This window comes from Gadus macrocephalus, chromosome 8, assembly GCF_031168955.1.
Source record: "Gadus macrocephalus chromosome 8, ASM3116895v1".
NCBI lineage: Eukaryota > Metazoa > Chordata > Actinopteri > Gadiformes > Gadidae > Gadus > Gadus macrocephalus.
In genome coordinates, this window is record NC_082389.1 from 12,942,061 (window position 1) to 12,957,908 (window position 15,848).

The 15,848-nt window shown below is 43.6% G+C and overlaps 5 protein-coding genes across 8 annotated transcripts in view; 3 read left to right on the top strand and 2 right to left on the bottom strand.

Annotated features, from left to right (window-relative positions):
* Window positions 1-6,676, top strand: part of ap1g2 (adaptor related protein complex 1 subunit gamma 2) — an 18,468-nt gene extending 11,792 nt beyond the window's left edge. The window contains exons 18-23 of one of the 2 annotated variants that reach the window (XM_060059089.1): window positions 1-121; window positions 1,561-1,738; window positions 3,315-3,469; window positions 3,873-3,971; window positions 4,426-4,537; window positions 4,580-6,676. The exon at window positions 1-121 is cut by the window's left edge and continues 27 nt beyond it. In XM_060059089.1, coding sequence (XP_059915072.1) covers window positions 1-121; window positions 1,561-1,738; window positions 3,315-3,469; window positions 3,873-3,971; window positions 4,426-4,524 — 652 coding nt within the window. In that variant the 3' untranslated portion in view covers window positions 4,525-4,537; window positions 4,580-6,676. The other variant, XM_060059091.1, reaches the window with a different exon arrangement.
* A 49-nt stretch (window positions 6,677-6,725) lies between these two features.
* On the bottom strand, window positions 6,726-8,467 carry LOC132463157 (NEDD8-like). The gene is made up of 4 exons (XM_060059106.1): window positions 8,307-8,467; window positions 7,830-7,877; window positions 7,646-7,728; window positions 6,726-7,158 (listed from the first exon to the last, which is right to left on the bottom strand). Exons 1-4 carry the CDS (start codon window positions 8,322-8,324, stop codon window positions 7,038-7,040), a joined length of 270 nt encoding a protein of 89 aa, XP_059915089.1. The 5' UTR covers window positions 8,325-8,467; the 3' UTR covers window positions 6,726-7,037.
* Window positions 8,468-8,788: 321 nt separating this feature from the next.
* On the top strand, window positions 8,789-11,179 carry LOC132463160 (zona pellucida sperm-binding protein 3-like). 2 transcript variants are annotated; one of them, XM_060059107.1, is made up of 10 exons: window positions 8,789-8,915; window positions 9,002-9,186; window positions 9,263-9,366; window positions 9,448-9,542; window positions 9,641-9,821; window positions 10,106-10,211; window positions 10,494-10,600; window positions 10,674-10,759; window positions 10,850-10,957; window positions 11,049-11,179. In XM_060059107.1, exons 1-9 carry the CDS (start codon window positions 8,852-8,854, stop codon window positions 10,954-10,956), a joined length of 1,035 nt encoding a protein of 344 aa, XP_059915090.1. In that variant the 5' UTR covers window positions 8,789-8,851; the 3' UTR covers window position 10,957; window positions 11,049-11,179. The 2 variants fall into 2 exon arrangements, with proteins under 2 accessions (XP_059915090.1, XP_059915091.1); XM_060059108.1 differs by having other exon boundaries at window positions 10,503-10,600.
* Window positions 11,180-11,573: 394 nt separating this feature from the next.
* Window positions 11,574-12,529, bottom strand: LOC132463164 (NEDD8). Its single transcript, XM_060059113.1, has 3 exons — window positions 12,471-12,529; window positions 11,994-12,041; window positions 11,574-11,892 (listed from the first exon to the last, which is right to left on the bottom strand). Exons 1-3 carry the CDS (start codon window positions 12,486-12,488, stop codon window positions 11,806-11,808), a joined length of 153 nt encoding a protein of 50 aa, XP_059915096.1. The 5' UTR covers window positions 12,489-12,529; the 3' UTR covers window positions 11,574-11,805.
* A 37-nt stretch (window positions 12,530-12,566) lies between these two features.
* LOC132463162 (zona pellucida sperm-binding protein 3-like) lies at window positions 12,567-14,939 on the top strand. 2 transcript variants are annotated; one of them, XM_060059110.1, is made up of 10 exons: window positions 12,567-12,693; window positions 12,780-12,964; window positions 13,041-13,144; window positions 13,226-13,320; window positions 13,419-13,599; window positions 13,886-13,991; window positions 14,274-14,380; window positions 14,454-14,539; window positions 14,630-14,737; window positions 14,824-14,939. In XM_060059110.1, exons 1-9 carry the CDS (start codon window positions 12,630-12,632, stop codon window positions 14,734-14,736), a joined length of 1,035 nt encoding a protein of 344 aa, XP_059915093.1. In that variant the 5' UTR covers window positions 12,567-12,629; the 3' UTR covers window position 14,737; window positions 14,824-14,939. The 2 variants fall into 2 exon arrangements, with proteins under 2 accessions (XP_059915093.1, XP_059915094.1); XM_060059111.1 differs by having other exon boundaries at window positions 14,283-14,380.
* Window positions 14,940-15,848: the final 909 nt, after the last annotated feature.

Sequence of the window (15,848 nt, forward strand, 5' to 3'; positions counted from 1 at the left end):
GATGGACCGGAGCTCGATGGGCCAGACCAACGGGGAGTCCGGCGGAGGGGGCGTCCAGGAGCTGGAGCCAACCAAACCCAAGCAGCCCGAGATGATGGTGGCCCCGCAGCCGGCTAGCCAGGTGGGTGGTGGTGATGGGGGTGGTGGTCATGGATTTTAAGCTGGGAGACTCCTAATAATAATAATAATAATATAATAATAATAATATATATAAAAGATCAAATAAATGTCTTGTAAAGGCTAAGATCAGGGCCCCGTTTCCCGAAAGCGTCGTTAGCCTAAGTGGATCGTGAAGTGCGTCGAAAGGGCATCGTAAAGTTTTCACTGCGTTTCCCGAAAGCATCGTTGGGAACGAACGTCTTGAAAACGCTCGTAGCTAACGAGTACTCCAGGGGTGCTCGTAGGTACTCGTAGGACGCTAAGAGCATCGTCAGCTATAGCCTCAGTGGCGTCACCATCGGACATTCCGTGTATTGGATGCGTTTTATTTAAACGCATTGCGCCTTTATGTTCTTAGTTTGGTAATTAATAAAGATTATTAATTTATTTATTAATAAAGATGTTAAAATGGCCAAAATAAAACGGGACAGTCCAGAAAATGTTTGCGCAGGCCGGGCACTCAAAATGTGTTAGAGAAAGTGTGGGGATTTGTGCAGACTGACATAGGCTACTCATAAAACGTAGCATAAAATAATGTAAAAAAATTAAATTAATAAAATTAAAAAAAAGGCTGGGATATGGTGGGGATTGGTCACGTTGACGGGAATGTTTAGTGACATGTGGGAGGGTGGAGGGGGTTAAAAAAAAGTCTCAATCACTCTTCGACGCGCATGAAAACCAGCCGCGTAGTTATGAGGGAGGCCGTCCTCACACCGATCTTCCTCGTCGTCATCGTCCTCAACGTCCTCCGGTTCAAGCAAAGCCACCCCAGCCTTAGCTGCAATGTTGTGCAACATAGCCGTCACACATATCACGGCGCATGACTTGGCCGGCGAAAACTGAAGCCCTCCGCTGGACTTGTGAAGGCATCTAAAGCGCAACTTCCACCTCCCGATCGTGCGCTCAGGATTAGGACTGATATATGTCGGTTTAAGCCTAATCAATTGTGTTTTAATGTCTTTAGCATTCATATAATTGCAGTCTATTTTTTTCGTAGGCTACTCTGCTGTTGTCCTTGATGGGGATATATTTTAACCCTTTTTAACACAATTTTCCTGCGACATTCCTGCGTCTCCCCCTCCTACGGAGCCCATTTCAGCACCGTGTCAGTAGACAGTTACAATCCTACGACGTCGTGAGTGCAGCGAATGCGCGTTCACGTTAAGAGGAGTTTCGGGAAACGCGACAAAGAAATTATCGATGGATCGCAAGATCCATCGGGAGAATGATCGTACGAGCGAAGATCCATCGTTATCGGGAAACGGGGCCCAGGGCTCTTTGTTGGACTTTGTTGTTGGATGCCCAAGATGATGCCACCTCTACCTTTTGTATCCACCTAGGAAAGCCCTAATGTGCTTCATCAATGCTCACGCGTCTCTGTAACCTGTGTGTGTGTTGAAGGTGTGTGATCTGCTGGACCTGCTGAGCGATCCAGAAGAGCCCAGCCTCCCGGGCGGCCCCCTGGGGCCCGGCGGCGCCCCCCTGGGTCCAGCCGGCCTCATGTCTGGGTCGGCGGGGGGAGACCTGCTGTACCTGCTGGGAGGGCTGGAGCTCACCCCCACCCCAACGCCCGCCACAGGTAAACACTCCAGCTCAATGATGTGCACTTTAGAACTGGCCCAAATCTAACTTTATGTGATTGGTTAGAAAGTCAAAGTGGGCGTGTCTTATTTTGATGTGATCTCTGGTCGTAACCAATGGAAGGCTCAGTGACCAAACCGAAACCACGTTGAGTATGAAACAAGTTGGTCTGCAAGGGACTTCTTCCCGCTGGACCCAAATAAAAATTTATAAAATGTCCATCGTTAATATATTATTATACATTATTATTTAACATGTCAACGTCATTTTGTGAAGGCTAGTGATATATTGTTCAAATCTTTTTATTTTACCATCAGTGGGATTTCATTGTTGGTAAGGCGACATATAGACTAGTGTTACTGTTTTGAGTAGTATTGCTGTACAGTAGTGGATAGAACAGTATTACTGTATAAATAAATGTCATATACAGCAGCATATAGAGCAGTATTACATTATAGAGCAGTATTAATATTGAGTAGTTTTACAGTATAGAGTAGTATTACTGTACAGTAGTGTATAGAGCTGTATAGGTATAGACTAGTAATGTATAGATCAGTAAAGTTGTGTAGAGTAGTATAAATATATCAGGCAGTCTAACAGTAGAGAGCGGTATTCATACATAGAGCAGTGCAACTATAGTGGGGTACAGTAGTGTATAGCGCAGTATAACTGTATAGAGTAGTATTAATACATAGAGCAGTGTAACTATAGAGGGGTACAGTAGTGTATAGCGCAGTATAACTGTATAGAGTAGTATTAATACATAGAGCAGTGTAACTATAGAGGGGTACAGTAGTGTACAGCGCAGTATAACTATAGAGTAGTATTAATACATAGAGCAGTGTAACTATAGAGGGGTACAGTAGTGTACAGCGCAGTGTAACTGTATAGAGTAGTATTAATACATAGAGCAGTGTAACTATAGAGGGGTACAGTAGTGTATAGTGCAGTATAAGTGTATAGAGTAGTATTAATACATAGAGCAGTGTAACTATAGAGGGGTACAGTAGTGTACAGCGCAGTATAAGTGTATAGAGTAGTATTAATATATAGAGCAGTGTAACTATAGAGGGGTACAGTAGTGTATAGCGCAGTATAACTGTATAGAGTAGTATTAATACATAGAGCAGTGTAACTGTATAGAGCAGTGTAACTGTATAGAGTAGTATTAATACATAGAGCAGTGTAACTGTATAGAGTAGTATTAATACATAGAGCAGTGTAACTATAGAGGGGTACAGTAGTGTATAGCGCAGTATAACTGTATAGAGTAGTATTAATACATAGAGCAGTGTAACTATAGAGGGGTACAGTAGTGTACAGCGCAGTATAACTATAGAGTAGTATTAATACATAGAGCAGTGTAACTATAGAGGGGTACAGTAGTGTACAGCGCAGTATAACTGTATAGAGTAGTATTAATACATAGAGCAGTGTAACTGTATAGAACAGTTTTAATATATAGGGTGTTACAGTTTGTATGGAGCAGTATTAATACATGGAGCAGTAAAACGGTATAGCAGTATTCTTATATATCGTGTATTATGGTATGGTAACCATGGATCCCTCCGTAGCGCCGGCGGCGGTGACGGTGTACGACAAGAGCGGCGTGGTCCTGAAGCTGAGCTGTGAGCGGCCGCTGGACGCCAGCCAGACCATCACCCTGACCGCCACCAACACCAGCGACCACGACGTCAGCAGCCTCACGCTGCAGGCCGCCGTGCCCAAGGTAGGGGTCACCGTGACCATCTGAGGCAACAGGCTGTTGGAATGTTCCACCGTGGTCAGGCCGGAGAGCTGAAGGGTTTGTAGTGTTAAGAAATACACACAAAAATGCCATAAGTCTGTGTATAAAATAGAAAAGTAAGTATACATTTGTGCAGTTGGACATTTATTTATTTACTAATTAAATATCTTGCATAATCAAATGAGTAATAATGGATCAGTGATTCAGAAAATGTCTATATTTATATGTCTGTACGAGCTCTAATGTCACAGGCTATATAGAGAATGCATAGTATTCCGCCCATTTTCCCAAACAATTATTTGATTGGGATTACTTCAATGAACTTCACTGTGACTACTTCCAGTCCCATTTAACCACTCCCCCCCCCCCCCCCCCGTACCCCCAGAACGTCCAGCTGCAGATGAAGGCCCCCAGCGGAGACTCCCTCCCAGCGCGGAGCTCGGCCGTGGTGACCCAGACGGTGCTGCTCAACAACCCCAACAAGGTGGGCCCCGGGTGGGCCGGTACTCCTGGTTAGGGGGGCTACGGTGGTCATGGTTACGGTCAAGATGAACCCCAATCCCAATAGGGCAATAGGTGCCAGGTTGTCAGCCTGTGCCGGTGCTGAATGAACCTCAGCACAGGGCCAGGGTAAAGGGTGAAAATAAGGGTTTCTTATATTTGTATCGGGGTTCACATGAAACAAAAACCTCACCTGAAATAAAAACAACAATAAGAATCAGATATGTTAGTTTGAATTGGCTCGCATGATTTTAACTAATTCTGAGTACTCACTTTAACATAAACTGGATCAAATAATTATATTTAAAAGCAGGTTTACAAGGGCAAACATCTAGACCTGGACATTGAAATGGTTTGTTTCATAATCCTTCAACATTGATCACAACACTCGACTAATGCTGAAAACGATGTCCCTCCTCCCCCTCCTCCCCCTCCAGGTGAGTCTGAAGATGAGGGTGCGTCTGTCCTACACCAGCCAGGGCTCCCCCTTCCAGGACACGGTGCAGATCGACTCCTTCCCCACCCCCGGCCTCTGACTCCACCCTGGGGCCCCCAGAACCGCTGTGACCACCGCAGTGACCACCGCAGTGACCCCCAGACCCCCCTGAGAACCACCCCAGACCCCCGGATGGGGACAGGGGGGGGACGGGGACGGTGGGACTACATCCCAGCAGACTCTACGGGGAGAGGGGGTGAGCCGTGGATCTCTCCCTCTCTGACTCACTTAAACGCTACAGCCGTCGGCTCTCGGCCCCCCGCCCCCCCCCCCCAACCGACCCCCTGACGTCGGGCTGTTAACTCTGGCCTTCGCACGGCTGCAGGACTCTGTTACCACACACAGGACCTGACGCCATTACTGCTACCACTACAATGCCAGCAGGAACTCCTCCACCCACCAGGGATCCTTTAGAAACCAGGGAATTGATCAGATAGTCGACATGTTTTAGTTTTTATAGACAGCGGTCGGTTTTTCCTTTTCTTTTTTTTTTAATTTCAGCCCCCTGGGAAGATTTAAATGTACACATCTTCATCAAGTGGTCACGTGACACTTAGGGAGGGGTCCTTCGTCTGGAACAGCACACGTTCATTGTAGTCGATGAAGTGACTCAGTTGTCTTAGTAACTACACTCTGCGTCTCCTGAGCTCAAACAACACCGGGATTCACAAGACAAGATGGCGGTTAGTTAGCAGTTGTTCTGAACCTTGCCAGCTCCCACATGTCAACATTTTGATCATTTCATCTCCCTCCCCTAAAAGATACTCTAATAGATTTGAAAATGTATTTAGCAATATAAAAACCTAAATGATTTAAGGTTTGATTTATCATCAATCGATTTCCAGTTGGAGAATTTATTTAAAGGATAGAATATAAAGGTTTGGATCAACACTTGAGACACAAACGGTTAGATGTTTCACTATAGATTTACACCCCAAGGATTATGCGCTAGGAACTATGCATACATTACCCTGTAAATGTTTTACCTTGACCTTAACATTTTTATGAAAGACCTGCAAATATACAAGTTTACTCGATGGCTCCTCCCCCTTTCAGAAGCACAGACCCCTGAAGCAATGGCTCTTCATGGCTCCAGGGCACTGAATCAGCAGAACCATGTCCACTACGATACCATGTACACTACCTGTAATTAGCATCCATAACTGTTGTCGCATTTGACTTTTTTCAGCAGTTTCAAAAGGAGTTGGTTGTTTTCAACGGTCAATTTCCCCAAACACAAGAGTTTATCGCAGGATATTCAAAGGAAAAAAATAACCCCCCCAAAATCTGGAAGACGGATGACACTAAGAGCCAGGGTTAATGTTCTTAGTTGATCCTTCTGGGTGACCCATTTTAGCTGACGGTCACGGGCACAACCGCCTCCGATGTTTTAAACTGACCCGTTAGATGACGTGACGCGATGGCTCGACTCTGAGCACGGGAGGTATTTTCTTTCTATAACGACCTCCCACGCCGTTCCTCTGGGCTCCCCTGCTCCCTACCTCCCACCCTCTTCCCTGTGCCTTCGTCCCCTCCACGAGGGAGTCTTGTTGGGTTTGCTGTTGTCATTGAGGTGAACACTCATTACCTGTCTGTGTACCTGTAACTGAAATGCTCTGACAAGGTCTCTCAGCGCAAGGCAAGCGTGCTCCAATGAAGGCAGTATTCATTCCGCCCCACGTCCTGGTTTACCGTGGTCGATGGTGTTTTTATTAAAACGTGTTTGGTCGCCTCTAACTGATGTAAGAAGGAAAGAAACACTATCGACTCAATGCTGGACTTCCTACAAACAGTATAATTTAGCTGGAAAATAGAGCAATAGAAATCTAGATGGTTTTTGATTTTCTTAGGAGTTTGACCAAATCATTTAAAAACCTGGATAAGTATTCAGAGTGAGTCTGAAGATGAGGGTGCGTCTGTCCTACACCAGCCAGTTACACAACATGTCTTGTTTAACACAAGGATTGTTCAAAAGTGAAATGAATTTATTCTGTAAATCAAATGTCCATCCCATTCCTTGCTGACCATTTCAGATGTCCAATCTAATTATGTTGACTGTTGCATCATTAATAGGAATTATGACATGACCATTATATCCCAGGAGGAAGATGCAGTGTGTTGTGTGGCCTTTGAAACCTGTAAATTGCTAATAAATACAGAACAGGGTTCTGAAAATTCCTCTACAACCTGAACCGAGAGTATGTATGTTGAATGTGGGTATTTCACAACAAAAACACCCAATCAAGTGAACCATTTAATCAAACATAACCACAGGTGTCAAACTTGCTCTTGTCATTTTGCACGGAGCAGGTGCGCTCATCAGAGGACTTCAAACGCATGGGTGGGTTACAGATTGAACATCTACACATGAGCAAGCAAAGTCCATTTGTTTTCTTAAAGTTTTTAAACCTGTTTTAAAACTGTTGCTTTTTCATCAGCCGGGAGAGCACCGGAATTCCGAATGGTGTAATGGGAAGGCCCGGGGTCGGACTGTAATGGATACCACACCACCTGTCTGGGGGATGGGGGGCAGACAGGCACAGAGCGGGACCCCTAAGGAGTGAGGTTTTTCCTGGGCACGGGGAGCAGCAGCAGTCCTCCTCTTAGCGCCAGGACCAGATGGAGCACCGAGCCTCCTTGGATCTTGTAGTCCGCTGCCGTCTTCTCGTCGTTCCTGTGAAAGAGTAGACAGGAAGTTAGACAATTTCAAAGTAAGATGTCCGATCTACAGCAGTTACAATGTCGATTCACTCACAGCCCCACGTGCACGTTACTTTGGCATAAAGGGTCTGCTGAATGAATAAATGTAAATGAATAGACAGAAGATTGATTATTATTGATTCATTTAGCATACACTTCTTTCCAAATTTAATTTAGGTCCACGTCATAAAGAAGCATCTTTCCAAAGGGCACATACATGTTACACTGCAAACATTGGGCTTTGAATCCAGAACCTGTCCCCACTACTATCCTGAGAGTTTGGGAATATATTCTAAAAAGGAAAGGATTTCATGTAGAGGAACATCCTACATATATTGATACCTCTATGAACCATTTATCTCCCCTGAGGCTGGTACAGGAGCACCCTTTAAGTAGCCAGAGAATGGAGTAGGCGTTCCCCCGCCGATACAGTACGGAATTTGTGAAGCTTTGATACTTACATCTGTTTTCCACTGTAGATAAGTCTCTGTTGCTGTGGTGGAATGCCCTCCTTTTCCTCTACCCTCTCTTTAATTCGCTCCACCTGAAATTAAAGAAAATTTAATTTCATGTGGTACATAAATTCAATCAAGTCAAACCCGTTATTGGTTCTTTAATAAAACAACGTGAATTAAATGTCATTACCTTGTCTGTGGGCTCGATATCGATCTCTATCTCTTTTCCTGTGAGGGTCTGAAAGGAAATGAGATGCTTGACGTCGCTGGAGAACATGCCACAAGGCGCCCTCCACAACTCAGGGCTGTTGTGTGATTATCATACACAAGACTAGATTAATGCATACGATATGCACACAGTGTTTCCTTCCTTCACCAAAATAAAATGCTGAGTAATGAGACCAACGTTGGAGCGATGTCGCGGTCTATAAATGTTTGAGGATAGATACGGTGCATGGTATACACACATAAAAATTACGCCACGGAATATTTTACCCTTTTAATCTCATGAACCTGCTCTACATTTTGCTACAAAGGGAATTATTCTAGTGCAGTAACCAGTCGTTAAATGAGACGTCTTAAATACAACGCTTTCCTCCACCAACAATGAGCCCACTTCTTATAACTTATAGTAGTCTGAGATTCAACCCCAAATTAATCGTCTTACCTTTACTTTAATCAGCATGTTGGATGTAGATCATAAAACACGTTTGAAAAAAATGTAATACCAATAATTGATAGACTGTCTACAAACTGACCAACATCAACACTCAAGCCGTCCACTTCTCTATGACTTCCTGTGTAACACCATGAACGTTCCGTGTAAGAATGAACGAGAGATACGTTGGTTCCTTTACGATTTGTTATTTTACATGAAAATCTATTTTAGTTGATTAATATGTTTATTTGTTGTTTTTTTTACAACAAAACAATAACCAAACTAAAACCATAACCAATACATTGAATAAATCATGAATAAATATAAAAAACAAATAAAAAAATTAAATCCAAGTCAATATATTTTTATTCAAAACTATAAATTAACAGGAGTTGGTGAAAAGGGTTAGGGTCATAAGCATTAACGAAGTGAAATTGGTGCTGATATTTGGAATTACTGTCGGTCTCCAACGAATGCACGGATGCACGTGATTAAGTTAATTGGTTAAGTGTTAAAAGCGTGTGGTTTGCAGGACGTTGCAGAAACCTACCGTCATGAAGAATTACGTTTGTATGATAGTGTTGGCAGTCATTGCCTCAGCTGCTGCCAATGCAGGAGGTAGGTGTCACAATAATCTACAGGTTAAACCAAATGTGTATATTTTCCATTTATTAAGTAATTTGTACACATTTTCCTCCATCCAGATATCAAAATAGACTGTTCAAAAGACTCGGTCAACATAACATGGACGATTCCCGCTGAATTTATTCCACTCGCAACCCGTTTCTTTCTTGGAAGTTGTAGTCCTTCTGATTTTGCCATTCTCCAAAGTGGAGAAGCGGAACTATATTTCAATCATAAATACATGGACTGCAGCTCCAGAAGACGGGTAATGCTGGGTGTTCTTGCGGTCATGTAAATGTAAGTAAATGTTTTTTTAAATGCATTTCCTTTCCCCCCCACAGCCTAAAGGAAAGCGTGTCGTCTACCAGAATGAGCTGACCTACCGGCCAAAAGCCAGGAATCATCCAGCAGACTTCACATATCCCTTCGAGTGTTATTCTCACAGGTATATTAACCTGCTGCCACAAATTTGACATCAATACACTCAAGCTTCTAACAGGAAAACGTTTGCATTTATTTAATTTAGAGACCAGAACACATGGATTCCCAAGTTCCATAGACCTGGAATGGGGGTCGCAGAAGGCCATGGGAATCTGATCTTCCACCTGGCACTTCTCAATGGTGAACATCTTTCATTTGATGTATTAACCAACAATATAAGGTACTTAAACCAAATGTTTAACTGTTTTCCCCAATCTGTCTTTTTTTTTTCTAAATAGAGGACCTAAGTGCAATCTCCACGAGCAATGAGGTTCCACTGGGCTCCATGATGCCCATTTGGGCTGCGGTGGAACAGAAAGATCACCAGCCCATGTTGCTGCTCATAGACGAGTGTGTGGCGGCAGCCACCCCCGAGCTACAGCCCGCCGGGCAGTATTACCCGCTCGTTGGGAACCAGGGGTGAGGTTTATAGACGCGTGTTTTCATCTTAGCAACGTGATGGCTCCAAGTACTTACTTGACTTTCAATGTATTCGTGCCCCGCCTTCGCTTGGTGTGAACGCACGGTAAGGACTCTTATTTATGTAAAACGAGGTCATGCAGTGTCTGAATTATTTTGTAGCTCCAACTTTGCTTAAATGTGGATCTTCAAAATGTAAGCAATGACTAAGTTGGCTTTTTTTTCAAGGATCCAATGGATAGACTAGTGTCTTTTATACGTTCTGTGAACTTCTTGTTTTGCAGTTGCCTTTTGGCCAGTACGTGGGGAAACTCAAAATTTCTACCACGGTATCATTCCTCTGCTATGGTCTTGAACCTGCAGACCTTCAAGCTTGCTTTTACAGACGAGGTAGGATGAACTTGAATAATGATGACCCTTTAATATCAAATGCCTCATAACCATATTGCCAATGATTGCTGTTGAACTTGCCAAAACTTTGTTCTGCTGGTTATGGCTACTATTATAGCTGCATCCATTGCACTCCAAACCCCCCTTGAAGGGAAGGGTTCCTCTTGTGTTCACTTTTGAAGTTCCTCCTTGCTCTTCAAGAGGTCTTGGGATGGCTTGTGACGCTAGTTCAGCCTGATTTAACGCTGTACAAATAATAAATAAACTGGCCTAATGTTAAAGGACTTGCAGCTCCCGCAGGTTTACATCAACTGTAAACTGGTCGCATGGGACCCTGAAGCTCTCAGCAAAGAAAGGAAGGCCTGTAACTACGTGAAGGAAACCGGCAGGTAAGGCGTATTGTGGATCTTGTATTCCCATCAATGCTGTGGAAACCATAATGACTTGTACACTCTCTACCAGCTGGGAGCTCCTAGACGACCCCGGCCAGAGCCACCTCTGCAGCTGCTGTGACTCGTCGTGCAAGTACCGCCACAAAAGAGGAGCGGGTATGTCTGCCATCTTTAATGTATCCATGACGCCGGTGGTTTGTGTGGCTTCCTTGAACTCATTGTGTCGGTTGTGATTGGTCCATGAAGACAAATCCCGGGGCATTGCTCAGAATGTTGTGTTGGGACCACTGCGCTTCGTAAACCCGTCTGACAAAGTGGGCCCCAGAAGCACTTCAAGCTCAGACCTCAAATAAGGTCTGTCATTAATATGTATGGTCTATGTTTCTCATCTTTTTGTCAATGTCATGTACTGCGACTGGACAATGTCTAATCTCATCTTTCATAGGTATGCCCCGATCAACGTGACGACTGCATTACTGAGGAACCCACAACATGGAGGACCAGTAATGTCTCCTGGAATACCATTTGATTTATTTATTAAATAATTCTACACAAAAGCAGTCTTTACTTGAAATGTTCCTTGGTATCCAGCAGTCCTGTTTTGTAAAGGGTTTAAAAAAAAAATAAAGGTATCCTTTCAGGGATGGTATGTCGAGTCTATTGCAAATGCCTCCAACTGACAAGAACACACCAGTTAACAATCAGATATCTTTAGAGATGGATAGATCTTGGCAATGTTTCATCAGGTGCTGATCTTCAATTTATGCGTGTCCAAACACTGGCCGCTACCAGGAACGGAACTGAACTTGGGTGTTTGCCACTAGGTCAAGTTCATTTAAAGATGTGGTGTGTGTGGATGATGGCTTGTTAAAGCAGCCTCACCTGGCAGTCTAGACCAGGAATTATTCCCCTGATATAAGAGCCGTTTGTCATAAAGAAGCATCTTTCCAAAGGGCACATACATGTTACACTGCAAACATTGGGCTTTGAATCCAGAACCTGTCCCCACTACTATCCTGAGAGTTTGGGAATATATTCTAAAAAGGAAAGGATTTCATGTAGAGGAACATCCTACATATATTGATACCTCTATGAACCATTTATCTCCCCTGAGGCTGGTACAGGAGCACCCTTTAAGTAGCCAGAGAATGGAGTAGGCGTTCCCCCGCCGATACAGTACGGAATTTGTGAAGCTTTGATACTTACATCTGTTTTCCACTGTAGATAAGTCTCTGTTGCTGTGGTGGAATGCCCTCCTTTTCCTCTACCCTCTCTTTAATTCGCTCCACCTGAAATTAAAGAAAATTTAATTTCATGTGGTACATAAATTCAATCAAGTCAAACCCGTTATTGGTTCTTTAATAAAACAACGTGAATTAAATGTCATTACCTTGTCTGTGGGCTCGATATCGATCTCTATCTCTTTTCCTGTGAGGGTCTGAAAGGAAATGAGATGCTTGACGTCGCTGGAGAACATGCCACAAGGCGCCCTCCACAACTCAGGGCTGTTGTGTGATTATCATACACAAGACTAGATTAATGCATACGATATGCACACAGTGTTTCATTCCTTCACCAAAATAAAATGCTGAGTAATGAGACCAACGTTGAAGCGATGTCGCGGTCTATAAATGTTTGAGGATAGATACGGTGCATGGTATACACACATAAAAATTACGCCCCGGAATATTTTACCCTTTTAATCTCATGAACCTGCTCTACATTTTGCTACAAAGGGAATTATTCTAGTGCAGTAACCAGTCGTTAAATGAGACGTCTTAAATACAACGCTTTCCTCCACCAACAATGAGCCCACTTCTTATAACTTATAGTAGTCTGAGATTCAACCCCAAATTAATCGTCTTACCTTTACTTTAATCAGCATGTTGGATGTAGATCATAAAACACGTTTGAAATATTTGGAATTACTGTCGGTCTCCAACGAATGCACAGATGCACGTGATTAAGTTAATTGGTTAAGTGTTAAAAGCGTGTGGTTTGCAGGACGTTGCAGAAACCTACCGTCATGAAGAATTACGTTTGTATGATAGTGTTGGCAGTCATTGCCTCAGCTGCTGCCAATGCAGGAGGTAGGTGTCACAATAATCTACAGGTTAAACCAAATGTGTATATTTTCCATTTATTAAGTAATTTGTACACATTTTCCTCCATCCAGATATCAAAATAGACTGTTCAAAAGACTCGGTCAACATAACATGGACGATTCCCGCTGAATTTATTCCACTCGCAACCCGTTTCTTTCTTGGAAGTTGTAGTCCTTCTGATTTTGCCATTCTCCAAAGTGGAGAAGCGGAACTATATTTCAATCATAAATACATGGACTGCAGCTCCAGAAGACGGGTAATGCTGGGTGTTCTTGCGGTCATGTAAATGTAAGTAAATGTTTTTTTAAATGCATTTCCTTTCCCCCCCACAGCCTAAAGGAAAGCGTGTCGTCTACCAGAATGAGCTGACCTACCGGCCAAAAGCCAGGAATCATCCAGCAGACTTCACATATCCCTTCGAGTGTTATTCTCACAGGTATATTAACCTGCTGCCACAAATTTGACATCAATACACTCAAGCTTCTAACAGGAAAACGTTTGCATTTATTTAATTTAGAGACCAGAACACATGGATTCCCAAGTTCCATAGACCTGGAATGGGGGTCGCAGAAGGCCATGGGAATCTGATCTTCCACCTGGCACTTCTCAATGGTGAACATCTTTCATTTGATGTATTAACCAACAATATAAGGTACTTAAACCAAATGTTTAACTGTTTTCCCCAATCTGTCTTTTTTTTTTCTAAATAGAGGACCTAAGTGCAATCTCCACGAGCAATGAGGTTCCACTGGGCTCCATGATGCCCATTTGGGCTGCGGTGGAACAGAAAGATCACCAGCCCATGTTGCTGCTCATAGACGAGTGTGTGGCGGCAGCCACCCCCGAGCTACAGCCCGCCGGGCAGTATTACCCGCTCGTTGGGAACCAGGGGTGAGGTTTATAGACGCGTGTTTTCGTCTTGGCAACGTGATGGCTCCAAGTACTCACTTGACTTTCAATGTATTCGTGCCCCGCCTTCGCTTGGTGTGAACGCACGGTAAGGACTCTTATTTATGTAAAACGAGGTCATGCAGTGTCTGAATTATTTTGTAGCTCCAACTTTGCTTAAATGTGGATCTTCAAAATGTAAGTAATGACTAAGTTGGCTTTTTTTTTTCAAGGATCCAATGGATAGACTTGTGTCTTTTATACGTTCTGTGAACTTCTTGTTTTGCAGTTGCCTTTTGGCCAGTACGTGGGGAAACTCAAAATTTCTACCACGGTATCATTCCTCTGCTATGGTCTTGAACCTGCAGACCTTCAAGCTTGCTTTTACAGACGAGGTAGGATGAACTTGAATAATGATGACCCTTTAATATCAAATGCCTCATAACCATATTGCCAATGATTGCTGTTGAACTTGCCAAAACTTTGTTCTGCTGGTTATGGCTACTATTACAGCTGCATCCATTGCACTCCAAACCCCCCTTGAAGGGAAGGGTTCCTCTTGTGTTCACTTTTGAAGTTCCTCCTTGCTCTTCAAGAGGTCTTGGGATGGCTTGTGACACTAGTTCAGCCTGATTTAACGCTGTACAAATAATAAATAAACTGGCCTAATGTTGAAGGACTTGCAGCTCCCGCAGGTTTACATCAACTGTAAACTGGTCGCATGGGACCCTGAAGCTCTCAGCAAAGAAAGGAAGGCCTGTAACTACGTGAAGGAAACCGGCAGGTAAGGCGTATTGTGGATCTTGTATTCCCATCAATGCTGTGGAAACCATAATGACTTGTACACTCACTACCAGCTGGGAGCTCCTAGACGACCCCAGCCAGAGCCACCTCTGCAGCTGCTGTGACTCGTCGTGCAAGTACCGCCACAAAAGAGGAGCGGGTATGTCTGCCATCTTTAATGTATCCATGACGCCGGTGGTTTGTGTGGCTTCCTTGAACTCATTGTGTCGGTTGTGATTGGTCCATGAAGACAAATCCCGGGGCATTGCTCAGAATGTTGTGTTGGGACCACTGCGCTTCGTAAACCCGGCTGACAAAGTGGGCCCCAGAAGCACTTCAAGCTCAGACCTCAAATAAGGTCGGTCATTAATATGTATAGTCTACGTTTCTCATATTTTTGTCAATGTCATGTACTGCGACTGGACAATGTCTCATCTTTCATAGGAATGCCCCGATCAACGTGACGACTGCATTACTGAGGAACCCACAACATGGAGGACCAGTAATGTCTCCTGGAATGACCATTTGATTGTTTTAATAAATAATTCTACACAAAAGCAGTCTTGACTTGAAATGTTCCTTGGTATCCAGCAGTCCTGTTTTGTAAAGGGTTTAAAAAAAAATAAAAGGTATCCTTTCAGGGATGGTATGTCGAGTCTATTGCAAATGCCTCCAACTGACAAGAACACACCAGTTAACATATCTTTAGAGATGGATAGATCTTGGCAATGTTTCATCAGGTGCTGATCTTCAATTTATGTGTCCAAACACTGGCCGCTACCAGGAACGGAACTGAACTTGGGTGTTTGCCACTAGGTCAAGTTCATTTAAAGATGTGTGTGTGGATGATGGCTTGTTAAAGCAGCCTCACCTGGCAGTCTAGACCAGGAATTATTCCCCTGATATAAGAGCCGTGTGTCCTAAAATATATATTTGGGGAAAGATGGGTTCTCTTGATCTAAACTGGGAGCCTAGTTAATTGACAATACAAATCTTGGCAACACTGATTGTCAAGAGAATTGTCAATTAACTAGTAGGTTATTTTTCATTACCCTTGTGATACTGTTAGGATACATTTTATCTATGACAAAGTTGTCTCCTGGCTGATAAGCCAACGTCTGCTGTTCTGTTTGCTGTGTGCTGGTGCAGCAGACTAAGTAGCAGATGCCAACAGACAACAAGCTGATCAGGAAGGCCAGTGACGTTGTGGGGGTGGAGCTGGACACTTTGACAGCAGTGTCTGACAGGAGGATGCTGTTGAAGTTGCGGGCGATCCTGCAGTATGGCTCTCACCCTCTCCATAATGCTCTAGTCAAACAGAGGAGCTCCTTCAGTGAGACTCATTGCTCCTAAATGCACCACTGAGCGCCACAGTAAGTCATTCCTGCCTGTGGCCATTCAACTCTATAACTCCTCCCTCTAAAAATCAGACAAATTACTATTTAAAATAAACAAACTATAATTTATTC

Bases quoted from the DNA above. Each gene is read 5' to 3' on its own strand.
- LOC132463157 (XM_060059106.1), bottom strand. The intron at 7,729-7,829 runs GTAATGACATTT...CTTTAATTTCAG, and splicing joins ATATCGAGCCCACAGACAAG to GTGGAGCGAATTAAAGAGAG. The intron at 7,159-7,645 runs GTAAGTATCAAA...ACTCTTTCACAG, and splicing joins ATCTACAGTGGAAAACAGAT to GAACGACGAGAAGACGGCAG.
- LOC132463160 (XM_060059107.1), top strand. From the start codon at position 8,852: ATGAAGAATTACGTTTGTATGATAGTGTTGGCAGTCATTGCCTCAGCT. The intron at 9,543-9,640 runs GTGAACATCTTT...TTTTCTAAATAG, and splicing joins CCACCTGGCACTTCTCAATG to AGGACCTAAGTGCAATCTCC. The intron at 9,822-10,105 runs GTGAGGTTTATA...CTTGTTTTGCAG, and splicing joins CCGCTCGTTGGGAACCAGGG to TTGCCTTTTGGCCAGTACGT.
- LOC132463164 (XM_060059113.1), bottom strand. The intron at 11,893-11,993 runs GTAATGACATTT...CTTTAATTTCAG, and splicing joins ATATCGAGCCCACAGACAAG to GTGGAGCGAATTAAAGAGAG.
- LOC132463162 (XM_060059110.1), top strand. From the start codon at position 12,630: ATGAAGAATTACGTTTGTATGATAGTGTTGGCAGTCATTGCCTCAGCT. The intron at 12,694-12,779 runs GTAGGTGTCACA...TCCTCCATCCAG, and splicing joins AGCTGCTGCCAATGCAGGAG to ATATCAAAATAGACTGTTCA. The intron at 13,600-13,885 runs GTGAGGTTTATA...CTTGTTTTGCAG, and splicing joins CCGCTCGTTGGGAACCAGGG to TTGCCTTTTGGCCAGTACGT.